Raw genomic sequence first — 14,756 nt, 5'->3', positions numbered from 1 at the left:
TCCTCGATGCCTATGTTAAAAGCACAGCGCTATGCCATACATATTATAATCTGGGATCCATATCTTTGTCACAGTGCATATGCAATGTTACACTACCCAGCACATATTTGATATTACAACTTTAGAGACTACTTAGGTTACACAACACTGCCCTGTGCATATTACACTCCAAGGCGCATATCACATAGCAAGCGCTAGTGCCTGTGCTATCTCGCGCTCTCCAATGAATCTGTCACTGCGCACAATGTATTGCATATTATATTTCAAGGCCCGGTTCATCTTGTATCACACTTTTTGGTTCATAGTTTATACCATATACTATATCTAGTTTTCATTTTCAATCGTGCTCTCAGGACTATGTTCTATATAACACTGCGTCCACCTACCCTTTTCACGGGCATTACATTTTGCGATGGGGGGTGGAGGGTCAGGGGATGTTTTTGCCAAGTGAGCCCGGAGTCACAGTCCCAAACGTCCTCTTCTTCCTGAATAAAAGTGAGATTATGCTGCATACTTGTTCATATTTTAAGTAGTTCGCACAGACACACATTTTAAAAACAATAAAGTTCCTAATAGCCACCTTCTATGAACAGTTAGCTTGCTGCCCCATCCACCTCCTCCGTATCCTCTGTTGTCTGAATCCATGGACTAGCCTCCTCCCTCCTGCCATGCATGGTCTGATGTGCTGCCACTGCCCTCAATTTAGCATGATGTACCAGTCCACTCCTCCTACCCTCCATTGCCCAATTCTATGGCCCATCATTGACCTCCTGCTTAGCCTCTGTGCTTAGCTTGCTGCCCCTATTCTCCTTCCCCCTGCCCTCCGATGTCTTTGTGCATGCCCCTGCTCCATCCTTTTTGACCACCATGTTCCATGGACCTGCCACTCCTATCTACTCTGAGTGTTCTGTTGAGCTCCCCTCCCACCTGCCTAGCATTGTCAGATGACTGTAACCTGTCCCTGCCACCTCCACCCTGCCTGTCCACATGCCATGCCCCTATCCCCTTCCTCCTGTCCTCCATTGTCCATTTTACTGCCACACCCTTCTGCCCTCCCTGGTCTGTTGTGCTGCAACTGCTCCTCCTGCCTGCCCCGCGCGGTCTGTTGTGAGGCCCCTTCCCCTGAACTCTCTTGTCTGTGCCCAGGTCCTGACCCTCCTTTCTATCCTCCATGGTCCTTTGTGCATGCCCCTGCACCCTCCTTCTTGCCCATCATAGCCATTGTGCTGCCACTTACCCTCCCGCTTGCCATGCATGGTCTTCTGTGCTGCCATGGCCCCTCCCACCTTCCCTGTGTGGTCAGCTAGCTGCTCCTGACCCCCTCCCACCTTCCCTCCATGGTCTGTGTGTATGCCATCATAGTCTCACTGTTGCTCTCCATGGTGTGTCTTGTTTCTAGTGCCCATCCTGCCTGACCTCCATGGTCATCTTGCTGCTCCTGCCCTGCCCCCTTGCCCCCAGCCCTCTGTTTCCATGTGCAGACCCCTATTCCCTCCCTTCTGGCTTGTCGGTTCCATTGTAATGCCCCTGATCCGTCCCTCCTGCCCTTTATGGTCTGTTATGCTGCAGCTTTCTCTCCTGTCTGTCCATTATGGTCAGCTAGCTACCATTGCCTCTTTCCCCTCTGCTGTCTGTTGTTATGTTATGTTATGTTAAATTTATTTCTATAGCGCGCGTACACCCAAAGGTTTCATGGCGCTGAGCAGTGAAGTACAAAAAGCGAGGGTTACTGGTAGGCTTTTGTGAATAGAAAAGTTTTGAGAAGGGATCTGAAACGCGGCAGGGATAATTCAAGTCTGAGATCCAGCGGGAGGGAGTTCCACATCTGAGGTGCCAGGAAAGAGAAGGTGAGTCCGCCGTGTTTTTTTCGATTGAAGCGAGGAGAAATAAGGAGGTTAGATTGAGACGAACGGAGTGTGCGAATGGGAGAATAACGAGAGATTAAGGTAGAAATTAATACAGGTGCCTTGCAGGTGAGGGCTTTAAAAATAATACAGCCCAGTTTGAACAGACAGCGTTTGGCAACTGGGAGCCAATGGAGGAGCTTAAGCAGTGGGCGAATGTGTTGGGACCGTGGTTGATGGGAGATGAGGCGGGCGGCCTGATTCTGTACCAGCTGGAGACGATGAAGTTGATAGAGGGGAATGCCAACATAAAGGGAGTTGGCATAATCTATTCGTGAGATGACCAAGGCCATGAGAACCACAGTGAGGGCCTCGGAGGTGAGAAATCTAGCGATCTTCCGGATTCTACGTAGGTGGAAGAAGCATGAAGATGTAACTGCCCCAATCTGGGGTGTCATGGACAGGTCACTGCTGATGATCACTCCAAGGCTTTTAACCGATTTGGAAGGTGAAGGAGGATTACCCAATGAGGGAGGCCAGAAATTGTTGTCCCAGGGGTTGGAGGGGGCCGGTCAACACCAGCTCGGTCTTGTCTGGGTTGAGCTTGAGCTGACTGATATTCATCCAGTCCCTGATGAAACAAAGGGTGGCCTGAAAACAGGAGACAGACACAGCAGAGGGTTTGATGTCAAAGACAAGTTGAAGATCGTCCGCATAGTTGAAGCAGACTACTTCAAACTTGCGGAGCGAGTGAATGAGAGGAACCATATAAAGGTTGAAGAGCAAAGGTGAAAGAGACGATCCCTGAGGGACGCCGCAAGTAAGGGGAGTCTTTTTTGCAATAAAGGCGGACAGGCGTACGGCTTGAGAGCGGTCGCCCAAAAAGGAGGAAATCCATTTTAGGGCCAAGCCCTGAATGCCGGCAGCTCTGACACGGTCGATCAACAGACTATGATCGACCGTGTCAAAAGCGGCCGAGAGATCTAAGAGAACAAGGGCTTGGGAGAGATTGTGATCCGCCCCCCTGCGGAGCTCGTTCATCACGGCAAGTATGACCTGCTCAGTGGAGTGAGCAGGTCTAAAACCGGCCTGATGGGAATCTAGGTAGGAGGAGCATTCAATAAAGGAACTAAGGCATTGTGTAACATGAGCCTCCAGGATCTTGCTCAAATAGGGGAGGAGGGAAATAGGTCGATAATTGGAGAGAATAGTGGGATCAGCCTGAGGTTTCTTCAAGATGGGGAGAACCTCAGCTGCTTTAAAGGAGGCGGGGACAACTCCTGTTTTTAAAGAGTTGTTAAGGAACGCAAGCGGGAGGTCAGGACAGGTAAGGAAAGCTTCAGAGAGGAATGGGGGGGGGCAAGGATCCGAGGGAGAGCCCGAGCTGACCTTTTTTAAGAGTAGAAGGAAGTTTTCCTTGGAGATCGGAGGAATTTGATCGAGGGACATGGTGTTTGTAGGAGGAGACCCCAGAGTTAACGGGGGAGGAACCGAAGGAATACTTTGTTTGATGGTAGAAATTTTCTCAATAAAAAAATTATTGAGGGCGTCGCAAAGATCCTGAGTGGGTGCAGGTTTGAGGGTCACCCTGTCGGGTAAAGATAATTCGTTGACGATATGGAAAATGTCTTTAGTTTTGGTTAATGAGTTCGTAATTTTGTGTGAGAAGTAGACAGATTTAGCTGTGAAGATAGCTTTTTTGTAATCAGTTAGCAGCTTGAGGAAGGTGACTTTAGTACTAGGAGAGTAATTGCGTCGCCACCTGCGTTCTGCCTGTCTAACAGAGAGTTTCTGCAGTTTGAGGTCTTCAGTGAACCACCGCTGTGCGTCATGAGGTCGCCTGACTATGGAGAACTTTTGGGGGCGACGGTGTTACTGGCTGCACAAAGCCAGTTGTGGATGGCAGTTTCTTGGTCGTTAAGACAGTCAGTGACCGTGGGCCGGGAAGCGGAGAGTAAAGAGCAGAACTTATCTTTGTTAACCCGACTCCAATTCCTAGTTAGGATTTTTCCCGGGATAGGAGGCTTGGCTAGGCGTGGCAGGTCTAGAGAGAATTGAATGGAGTAGTGATCCGACCAGGGACAGGGAATAATAGATAAAGAGGAGATGGATAAATTGGCTGTCCATAACTGGTCGAGGAGGTGTCCTTTAATGTGGGTGGCAGTATAAACATGCTGAGTGCAGTTTAGGCCCCTGAGAAGGTCAGTGAATTCGCGGGACTGCGAGGTTTCGTTGGGATCAGAGGGCCAATAATTAAAATCACCTATTATCATTAGATTGGGACTGTTTATTAAAAGGTGCGAGATGAGGTCGCCGATTAACTGGGGAAAGGAAGGCATGATGCGGGGAGGTCGGTAGAACAGGGCGCATACCAGGGAAGCTAGAGGGGAGTCGAGTTTGATAATGAGACTCTCAGTAGAGGGGATCGCAGTGACCGTGAGGGCAGTAAACTGTAGCTGGTGGTGGATGATGGCAGCCACACCACCTCCATGAAGCCCGTCAGGTCTATTAGTCTGTAGAATGTAATAGCCAGTAGGAATAGCTGCCAGAATGTCAGGGAAGGAGTCGTCTGTGAGCCAGGTTTCGGAGAGAAGGAGAACGTCAGGTTTTAGAGTGTCAAGGAGGTAGAATATTTCTGATTGATGTTTGGGGAGGGATCGGGTATTTAAATAATAAAAGTTCAACTTATGTTTGATGGAGTGAGGGGAGTGAAGGATGTTCGGCGGGGAAAGTGAGGAACATATAGTGGACTGAGGAAGAGGCGTAAGAGGACCAGAATACAAAATTCCACAAGAGGAAAGCAGTTGGTTTAAAGATGGCTTAATGGGCCAGGAGTGACGAAGAGAGCATAAGTCACTGAAGGAGTATTTTAGAAAGTGAGTGGCGAGACCTGGCCCTGGGCCCGGTCGGACGCGGACGGGCGCAGACGGGCTTGCCTTTAGCGCGCCTTCGGCGCGCTGTCGGACCGCCCGCTGCGCGCGTCCGCTGCGCGCTTGCGCAGGCATCAGGAATTTATGCTCACTGTCTCTCAGCGACTAGTGCGCGAGTTGTACCCCTCACTCAAGATGGCGGCCTCGCAGGTGAGTGTCGTGTCCTGCCGCCGTGAAAGCACGACGGGTTCGGACAGGCAAACGATGTATGCGGGCGGGCACTGAAACCAGGTGAGGGTAGTGGCTAAGATCGGCGCAAAATTAAAAACATGGAGCAAAAACAGAGTGCAAGTGGATTAAAGCACACAAATAGTACACAAGTTTTAAAAAGCAAAAATAAAACGCTTCCCGGCTTCCGCCTCAGGAAGTACTGCAATTACAAAGTATTACCGATAAGGTTTCACAAAGAGCGCTTCCCGGCTTCCGCCTCAGGAAGTACAGCAAATGCAGCGCGCTTGCGCAGGCGTCAGGAATTTATGCTCACAGTCTCTCAGCGACTAGTGCGCGAGTTGTACCCCTCACTCAAGATGGCGGCCTCGCAGGTGAGTGTCTTGTCCTGCCGCCGTGAAAGCACGACGGGTTCAGACAGGCAAACGATGTATGCGGGCGGGCACTGAAACCAGGTGAGGGTAGTGGCTAAGATCGTTCTCCATGTGCATGGTCCTGTCCCCTCCTTATTGCTTTCTATGGATTGATGTGCTGCACTCCCGTCCCGCATGCCCTGTGTGGTGTATTGTGCTGCTGCAAACCCTGATGCCTGCCCTGTAGGGTCAGTTTGGTGCACCTCTCAATGTCCCTCCTGTCCTCTGTTATCCGAGTCCATGTCCCTACCCCAATTCCTCCTGCCTACCATGATCCAATGTACCATACTTGCGACCATTTTGAACTTGGTAAGAGGGAGATTTTGAAATAAAACTGGGGTATTGATTTTCCCCTTTGAGTTACATTGAAAAAGAGAAGATTGTAGACAGGAAACAGATCAAGTAAAGCCCATTTGAGCTTAAAAACATTGGACGTTTCCTGGCTGAAACGGGTCTGTTGGCATGTATGGTTGTATGACCGCTGCCTCTTCTTTCTGCCCACAATGGTCTATTATATTGCCACAGCCTCTCTTGCCAGTTCTGTATTGTTGGTTTGTTGCCCCTGCCCCCCTTTCCACTGCCCTCCATAGTCTGTTGTGCTGCCACTGCCCTTCCTGCCTGCCTAGTGTGGTCAAATTGTTGCCTCTGCACTCACCTACCTGCCTTCAATTTTCAGAGTCCGTGCCCCTGACCTCTGCCTCTCAACAGTATCCCAATGAACAACTAGATTGCTAACATTCTATATTTATTACAAAAGTGTGGAACGCCTGACGTCATCTTGATGTAATCAAAACTGTAATGCCTAGAGCATTTCCTTTAGAAATTACATATATGAGAGGGTCTTATTTGCATCACAATTATGGTTAGTGCTCTAAAAAACAAAAATGAGGACATATTTTCTGAGTTTTTAAATAGCGACAAAGAACTTTTAAATTATTTGTAATCTTAGTTTTTTTATCCAATTGACCACTTGATTAAATGTTGCATCCAAGGGGAGAGGGTATGGTGTTACTTCCAGAGCTGCAGACTTTGCAACTGGGGAACCAGGTTGGAGTTTCTGCTTCAGCTCAACATTCTGTGATTCTGGTCAAATCACTTAATCTCCCCATGTCTACAACCAAAATGAATTTGATCTTGTGTGATGTAACCGATGCTCATGTAAAGCACTCCAATACCTGACAAGTCTGCACTATATAAAACTGCAAAACACAAAAAATAAGTGTTTTGCACACTTCTGTCATTGGGCTACATTTGGGCTACATCTGGGTGATATTTGGGCTACATTTGGGCTCTTTTGTCTCTGGTGGCCATTTTAGGAGATTTATTTGTTATGAAGTTTCCTAATTTCCTCATTTACTGCAGTCTCCTCATTAGGAAATGCTTTCAGTTTTTTACTTTGATTCCATCAAGAAGGTATTCAGATATGTCACACATTTGCCATAAATTCTGAATGTTAGCACTCTAGTTGCTCATTAGATCACTGTAGTAAAGCTACTGCTCACCACGGAAGTCTGCTGCTAGTATTAGAAGTGCATGTTTCAGTCTGCATATCAGAATTTTTTAATGAAATAGAAGAGGATTTGAGAAGTCACTCAAAATGTGCCCTAATTTTTCTTTCTTCAGCACTAATCATAATTTCTATGGCAACATGAACCCCCTCATTTTGTTCCTTTGTAAATTAAATGTTTTAAATGTTACCACTTTATTCCAATCAAGATGGCTTCAGGTGTGCCATACTTTTGTCATAAGTAAGACTGTTAGCGCTCTAGTTGTTCTTTAGAGCACTCTGGGAAGCTGCAGTAGAACACAAAGGAATCAACTGACAGTCTCTGCCCTTGTTGGATGTACATGTTTTACTGAGAATGTCAGACTTCATTCTTACATGACTGAGAAAGATAATGTGAATTTACAGAAAATATGCTCTCAGTTTAGCTTATAGATCACCTTCCAAACCTCTGTGGGAAAAGCACGAGAAAATAGTTTTCTCTCAAACATGGTTCATGATATCACAGCAGAAGGCTTTTTCACATGGTAAAATCACCTTAGAACACACCACAATTCCTAAAATGAGTATGGTACCATCAACAAATGATTTATAATGTAACTAAAGTCTTAAAACCTTCTATTAACTGCAATGCTTTTTAATGAGGTGCTATCATGTATATTGGTCCCAAGATGGCTGCCAACACTTCTTGGATGAAGTACTGACAGCCAATCAGATCTCACGATGAGATGTGTCGTTAGGCTCCGCCCAGATATGTATGTGATTTTACTTTTGATTTTCTCAGGAACTACTGAACAGATTGACACCATATATGCAAAATGCACATCCCTGAGCTGAGGACTACCTCTCTGCCAAATTTCAAGTAATTCTGTTCAGCCGTTCGGGCTGTACCTTGGACTAAAGGTCCCTATGGAAAATTGCATGGGAAAAACGTGTTTTGGGACCCCCCTTTTTTCTCAGCCCCCGCTTGACGAATCCCCCCGAGACTTTCAGGGTCGGAGCGGAGCGCCCCACCTATTTTGAAAATTTCGCGAGGATTCGTCAACCGGCGCCAAAGTTATTCCAAATAGAATGTTGCGGATTTCCTATGGAAACACGGTCCTAACTATAACTATCTACTGGCGACCGCCAGTAGATACTATATGTATGTGTGTATATATATATATATATATGTATGTATGTATGTGTGTGTGTGTGTGTGTGTATATATATGCACACATTTACAAGCCTACCGTATATAAATATATATATATATAAAGGCACATATTTACAGGGTTAACTGGGACAGGCCAGATACAGAAGTAAGACTAAAGGATTTAGACCTATTTTTATTTCTTTCCTGTCACGGTTTTTGGTTCTCAAAATTTGGTCTCCCTAATTGGAATTTGGAAGGCATATGCCCGGGTGCTTCCTACAATAGCTAGACAGCTAGCACAGCTAGCACACGGAACGCTGTGTTCTTCTGCAAGAAAGAAAGCGCGGACTGACCTTCTGCGTGCTGCAGCACTAGGAAGACGGCCTCCTCGGAGATGATGTACTTGTGCAGGAACACCATGTTGGGCACGCAGCGTGGGATGATGGTCTTTCTGCTCCTGCTGTACTCGCTGCTCTTCCTGAGGCCCTGGGAGACAACAGAAAGGTCACTTGTACCCCGGCTGCCTTTGGAGCCCGCTGCGCTCCGTGCACATCAGCCGCGCGCCCGCCGCTCCGTGCCTCTCTGTCCCTGGGGGCCGCGCGCGAGGCATCTGGCGGGCTATCAGAGGCGGAGGTGGCACAGAGCGGCCATTACAGTCAATTACACGGGTCAGCGTCTTTATCAGAATCTCTCTCAGACTTAGTTCGACACTTTGCGTTCTTCGTCTTGGGAACGCTTCTTTAACAAAGACACCGATAAAACCTGGGTTTAAAAATCGACGTTCAGGCCGCAGAGTCGACGGCACGAGGTGCACGTGCCATGACTGGGACGGTGACAGGAGCCCCCACCCCCAAGAGGAAACAGACCACAAACAGAGAATGCTACCGGCGCGTACTAGCTGGGCCATAAATCACACACAATGTTAGGTAATGTAACCCCTGTTCGCCAAGGCTGTACCATGTAAAGAATTCACCGTTTTGCAAGTTATTTTGGCATTTTTTGACGATTTTACTTATGGTTTATGTGATTCACGCCCTAATGAATATCGAATGCTTGACAAGAAAGACTGCGCCTGTGTGATTACGATGTATGTTATGCATCAACATCAAAAAACACACTGACCCACTACCAAGTGAAAATACTGTCTATTAAAAGTTATGTGTAATTAGTTTCCAACAGAAGCAGCTCGAATGAGAGCCACCTGCCTGTACCCAGTGTTAATCAACTATTGCTAGAGGAAATGGTGAAATTCAGTTAGAGTTAAACCCCCCCATACCCAGAGCATTTGAACTCCTTTCTTTTATGGTGAGTAATTTCACTCACTTATTTGAAAGGATACTCCGGTCCTCTGACCAAGATATACCTTTTCCTCTAGCAATAGTCTATCAACATTGAACTACTTCTGGTGAGCAACTTACTACACACAACTTTTGATAGACAGTCTTCTCACTGGGTGGTCGGTGAGTGTGTTTCTGATGCCGACGCATGTGTGTGTTCTGTGTAGAGGTGAGCCGGTGAGAAACTTTCACAACAATTAACCATGCAATCAATCCAATGTCCTTTGGATTGCTAAGTGGACTCTATTTATGTGGATCCCCAAATGGAGATTGGATGTCAGTGCCTAGACGCCTTCGGGTATTAGTGCGCTATATAAATATATAGATAAATAAATAAAACGTTTTTTTTCCCTTCTCTCCGTATGTCATTTCAACAGCGTTTGCACTACCCAAGCAAGGTGTAACCACATATTTTATGTCTCATTCCAACCTATCCTTCCATGACCAATGTAAAGAGTGGCCTAATACTGACAGCAAGATATGTGATAGGCAGGAATGGGGCCAGGTCCTGTTAACTGCTGTGGACCAGTCAATGTCACAACAGCTTGGGGGCAGAAACAAGTCGACTCGTCACTAGGGACCTGCATTGCGCAATTGCTTCTACTGATGCGATAGGGAGGTACTAATAAAGATCTTCATCCCTTAGCCATCCTTTACGCATTTCTAACTTGTGTAGGTCCCATTTGTGTGACCAGTAGGGAGGAAGGATTTCAAAATATTTCTTCTCTTAAAGAGCTTCAGTTGAAGCCCAGTGTGAAGACCTTTTGGTTGCCACGGTAATGAGGGGCTCAATATTGAAGTCCTTTTTAGTGAAATATCCATGATATCCACCACTTTTGCAAACCCATAATACACCGACCAGGTCACCCAACAGAATACTTGTCGTATTGTCAGATACTCCACTGAGATCACAGTATCGCCAATGACTTGTATGGGCTGCATGGGACTGACCAGGAGAGCAAAGATCTTGCTATCTATGTCATTCAGATCCCTTCTAGGGCAGGGAGAGCTTAGCTCCCAAAGCCTCACACCCTCAGCGGAAAAGATCTCACCATTGAGACAGCTCCTTCGCCCCATGAACAATTCTGTTTCATCTAAATGGCACACATTATTTCTTGAAATCAAAGTTTACTTGAAGTCTGAAAAATCACCAAATTGGGAGGTATGAAGACCCTGATGATCGTTTCTGTTATTTGTACCCCGCTGGGGCACCATTTATGCAAAATAATTTGACAAAGGGAAGTATCTATATAATAAAATAATTACATTTGAAGTACCGCAAAGATCATTAATGCTAGCAACAGGACTTTAGGGAACAGTTCCAATCCCAGGGTAAAATTAATATTGTTCTTAGCCAGATCCCGTGTAAAGTAAATCTCACGGAGTCAAAAACAAGTGGAACAGGAGAAAACGTGAATCAAGCAGTGCAGCAACCCTCATTAATGTGCCATAACTTTCTGACATATTTGGCATCATTGACCTTTGACCTCCCTGAGCCCTGAAACTCACCAAGTCTATATACATCCTGGAGTACTAGTCTAGGCCCTGAAAAGTGTGTGCAGCATAAACCTGTAACAGCATTAAACAGCGGGTGGACATTACTTACTTTCAATACAAACGTCTCGTGGGTCCTAGTGTCCTGTACAAGCAAAACCTATAACAGAAGATCAGTTTAATTAGTCACTCAATTGCAAGTTATTGAGAACGCTTCAGAGGTCTGACATTCTGGGACTCCTCTCAGAATATACAGAACAGCAGACACAGAAAAGAAGCAGTTACAACCCTTAAAATCACATGGAACTCGTATCATTCCAGGGGGCACACTTCCATCTTTTTTCAAATGGCTTTGGGCAATAAAAAAAAAGACCAATTTGATTATTAAAGAAACATTTCAAATCTACAACTAAACCAAAGCCATCTTTGCATTACCAAGGTCAAAACAAACCTGGGATAGCTTCCAATTTCCCCCAAAATATATATATTTTCCCCTTGCCTCACAACCTTCAGAAAACTCTTTTCTATTTAATGAAATCATAAGTTAGACGCGTTTATGGGAAGAACCGCCAGCCAAAAGCGCTGTAGTTTCTGTTCTAAGGAATCTGGACTCAAGCTCTGCTATTGTGCGTGTCTACAAAAAGTGGCAGGTGCTGTACGGGTCCCTAGAGAGGACACAGGGTCGTCGCAAACGAGTCAGAGCCCCCGGCTACAATAAATAAGTGGGCTGTCAGTTTACCGATGCTTAAAGCGTCCATTCACTCAAATGTTTTTTGTTTTTTTCTTTAACAAAGAGCCCACTGTCGCCTGACCCACTGCCGCATCACTTGGGACTAATGTTACCCCTCGGCTAGAAAGCTCCTTCTAAAGAAGCACATAAATCAATAATGTCTGTCATAGACTGTTTGCTATGTCTGGGGATAAAACAATTGACATGTGTACATTATTTTCCGTAAAGTTTCCTTTGCTATGATTGGCTGTTTTCTCTACATCTGTCACCGTGTAATTTTTTGTTGTTGTTGCTATTTTTATGAAAGAGATTTTCTTTTTATTCAACGAAAAGAGCCACAGAAAGTTTTCATTATGTTCAGCAGCAATGTATTGTCAGATTTTTCGAAACATTTTAATTTTCGGGTTTTAATTAATGTCTCTCCTCAGTCGCAGTAACAAGTTTTAATTAAGCACACTCTTGTGACAATGGTTGGGGGTACAGCCAGGGCTTTAAATGGGATGAAAAAAGTGGGAGGGAGTCTATCAAAGGGGCGTGGTCAATGTAATTAAGGGCGTGGCTTAAAAATACGTAAGCTCAAAGTCTGTGTTTAGTACAGTGTGCCGCCCGACTTGTATTTTGCTGTTCCTATCATTGGGTACAGATATATGATACAACAAGTCGCATCATACCTAAAAGTCAGGACTATTGACTTTGTCAATGGTTGCTAGTTGCATAAGATAAATACATAGCAACTATGGCTTGTATATAATATTGAAAAAAACTTTCACTTAAAGCCCTGATTACACCACGACAATGTTGCTGCTCCTGAGTTTCAAAAAGAGAAGGGAAATCCAGAGAGAAAATTACTCTCTTTAAAGGATTTCCCTTCCTCTACAACGCGCACCACGCGCACATCGATGTGCCTGCTGTCACTGCAGTCCGGAAAAAAACGGACCGCCTGTGCCAGGGCAAAAAAACAGAGCCCGATAGAGACCCGTTTCGAGGCCCCCTTAAAAAAACTGCCGGGGTTCAGACCCAGTGAGACCCGGCCACGTAAAGCCCTGGGTACAGGCGTACAGCACTCCTTGATACTTGCTCTTCTGCAACACGGGTCAGTTGGACCTCTTTCTATGTCACTGGAAGATCCTCTCCCAATAAGGAAGGAGAAGATTAGTGGAGGGACAGCGACATCATGCTTTCTTAAGAGATGACGGGGGACTTGCACATCTCTGACTTTCCCCGCCCACAAATCTAGAATAGGTTCATAGGAGATGGCAAGGAGGAGGACTGCTTCTGCTGCACGCTTCTAATACCACAGAGGGGCCACCTAGGCCTTCGTCTGAATTATGCAAGGGTGTCACTGTATTGACCAAGTGGCAGCACCCTGTGCAAACTGGCATTATGTGTTGGAATAACAAAGGACTTATACGGTATCCCATGCACACTGCCAATACACAACAAAGCCTGCAAGGGGGGGGTGGGGGTGCTACATGTCTCTGCAACCATAGAGAAGGGTCTGAAAGCCCCCAAACGATGGGTGCAGTCCCAAGCAGTGTGTCGATAGCCATTAACCCTTAATATGTAGATTGAATTTAAATTCTAAAAAATGTTTCAGTTTTGATTCATTTACGGCTTTAGGCTTAGTTGTAGCTCTGCATGAAGATGTAGAAAATGATTCTGAGAGGGTGAATCCTTCGATAGTGCAGTGGTCACCATGTGCCAATACGTTTTTCTTCAAGCAGTAATCAAAGTGATGTACATGAAGTGAATGAAACAGTTATGACATGTTACCATCTACATAGATCGTGGACACTGCCATTTGTAAACAAAGGAAGACGTGATAGGACCTGATACAAGTAAAAGAAAGCACACTGGGAAACAACGTATAGAGTTGAGTTTTGAAAACTACAGGAAGATAATATTGGCCGAAACATGTTAAGGTTTTTAATCGAAGTGAGAAACACAAAAGTGAGGATTCAAGCTGAGCTATAGGCACCATTTGCACATAATACTTCCTAAAAAAGCAACCAAACATTCTAAAGAACCTGTAGGCAGCATATAAGTGTACATTTCCTCAGCAGATGAAATAAGGAATAGTGGACCACAGCAGGAGTCATCAAATTATTAATATTAGATGATTTTTCACATAGCACAAACCTTGCTGAAATGCTTTGAAGCTCTGTACAGAAAAACCTTTAAGAAAAGGAGGCATAGCAAGTCCTGAACATCAACGACCAATTAAACTAAATATGTAAACGCCCCTTGTAGCTTTCCTAGGATACCCCGGTTTCATTTTCCCGATGCCTGCCTCAGTCTGCCCTATATATATAACCAACTAGCTCAGAGGTTTTCAGTCTATAGGTCCTCCACCACCAGAAAAGAAAGCAGGGAAAGAAGCCAGCACCTGCTGTGGCTGTTGGCAACCTGGCATTCTTAGGTGGCATTCCTTCTGAATAGAAAACGGTTTCCTGCCAGTGCTCAAAAGTATTAAAAAAAAATAGTGGACATCTGGAGCTACTATTTCATATTTGTGCTTACTTCAAAAGCACGTTTGGCATGCCCGCTGGGGGACAGCGAAGTGCAACAACAGGGATTCTACCACCAATCTCCCTGAAGATGCAATTGAGTTTAAGTGACCTACAAGGTGCCTGAACCTGTGGTTCCCTGCGACAATGAGGAGCTTGCCTTGGTGTTCATAGAGGCCCCAGAAGTGACAATGAGAGCACAATCAAGGCCTAGCCACACCCTGTCCATTGGGAATTACAGCGCTTACCAGAAGAGTCAGCAAGAAGAGAAATGGGGATGGCACACACAGATTTGAAGACCAGAATAGTCGGCATGAATGAGAAGGTGCAAGGATGTGTTGATGAGCCCAGAAGCAATGAGCGAGGGCTGGTCTTGAAACCTAGGGCGTGCCAGGACCTTCACCTGAAGGACAATGCTCGTCTCATGACATCAAGTGAAACTCCTTTGACTGTGAGAGGCGGCAGTGGGAGGAACTCTAGTTCACCCCCTTGTGTGGAGGCGTTTCGGTGCACAGTCCACTAAGCAACAATGTCCAAGACGTGTTCAGGACATTTTAAGCCTTTACTCGGCACTCGACCATTCCCAAGATCTTGCCACTTTATAGTTTTGGAGCCTCCTTTAGGAGGTCTAAATTGCTTTGTTCATTACAAAAGGCGTGCTGAGGTGGAAAGGAATGCTTTCATATCTGTGCCA

General features: G+C 45.7%; 1 protein-coding gene across 3 annotated transcripts in view; it reads right to left on the bottom strand.

The window, feature by feature from the left end:
- The window catches only part of RPS6KC1 (ribosomal protein S6 kinase C1), a 479,254-nt gene that overhangs the window by 205,532 nt on the left and 258,966 nt on the right, over nt 1–14,756 (bottom strand). For all 3 annotated transcript variants that reach the window (XM_085612893.1, XM_085612895.1, XM_085612896.1), the window contains 2 exons: nt 10,938–10,985; nt 8,348–8,480 (listed from right to left, as the gene is read on the bottom strand). In XM_085612893.1, the coding sequence (XP_085469019.1) occupies nt 8,348–8,480; nt 10,938–10,985 (181 nt within the window). The remainder of the gene's footprint in view (nt 1–8,347; nt 8,481–10,937; nt 10,986–14,756) is intronic.

This window comes from Triturus cristatus, chromosome 6 (genome assembly GCF_964204655.1).
Source record: "Triturus cristatus chromosome 6, aTriCri1.1, whole genome shotgun sequence".
NCBI lineage: Eukaryota > Metazoa > Chordata > Amphibia > Caudata > Salamandridae > Triturus > Triturus cristatus.
Note: the sequence above shows the minus strand (reverse complement) of the source record. Positions and strands in the feature narration are given on the sequence as shown.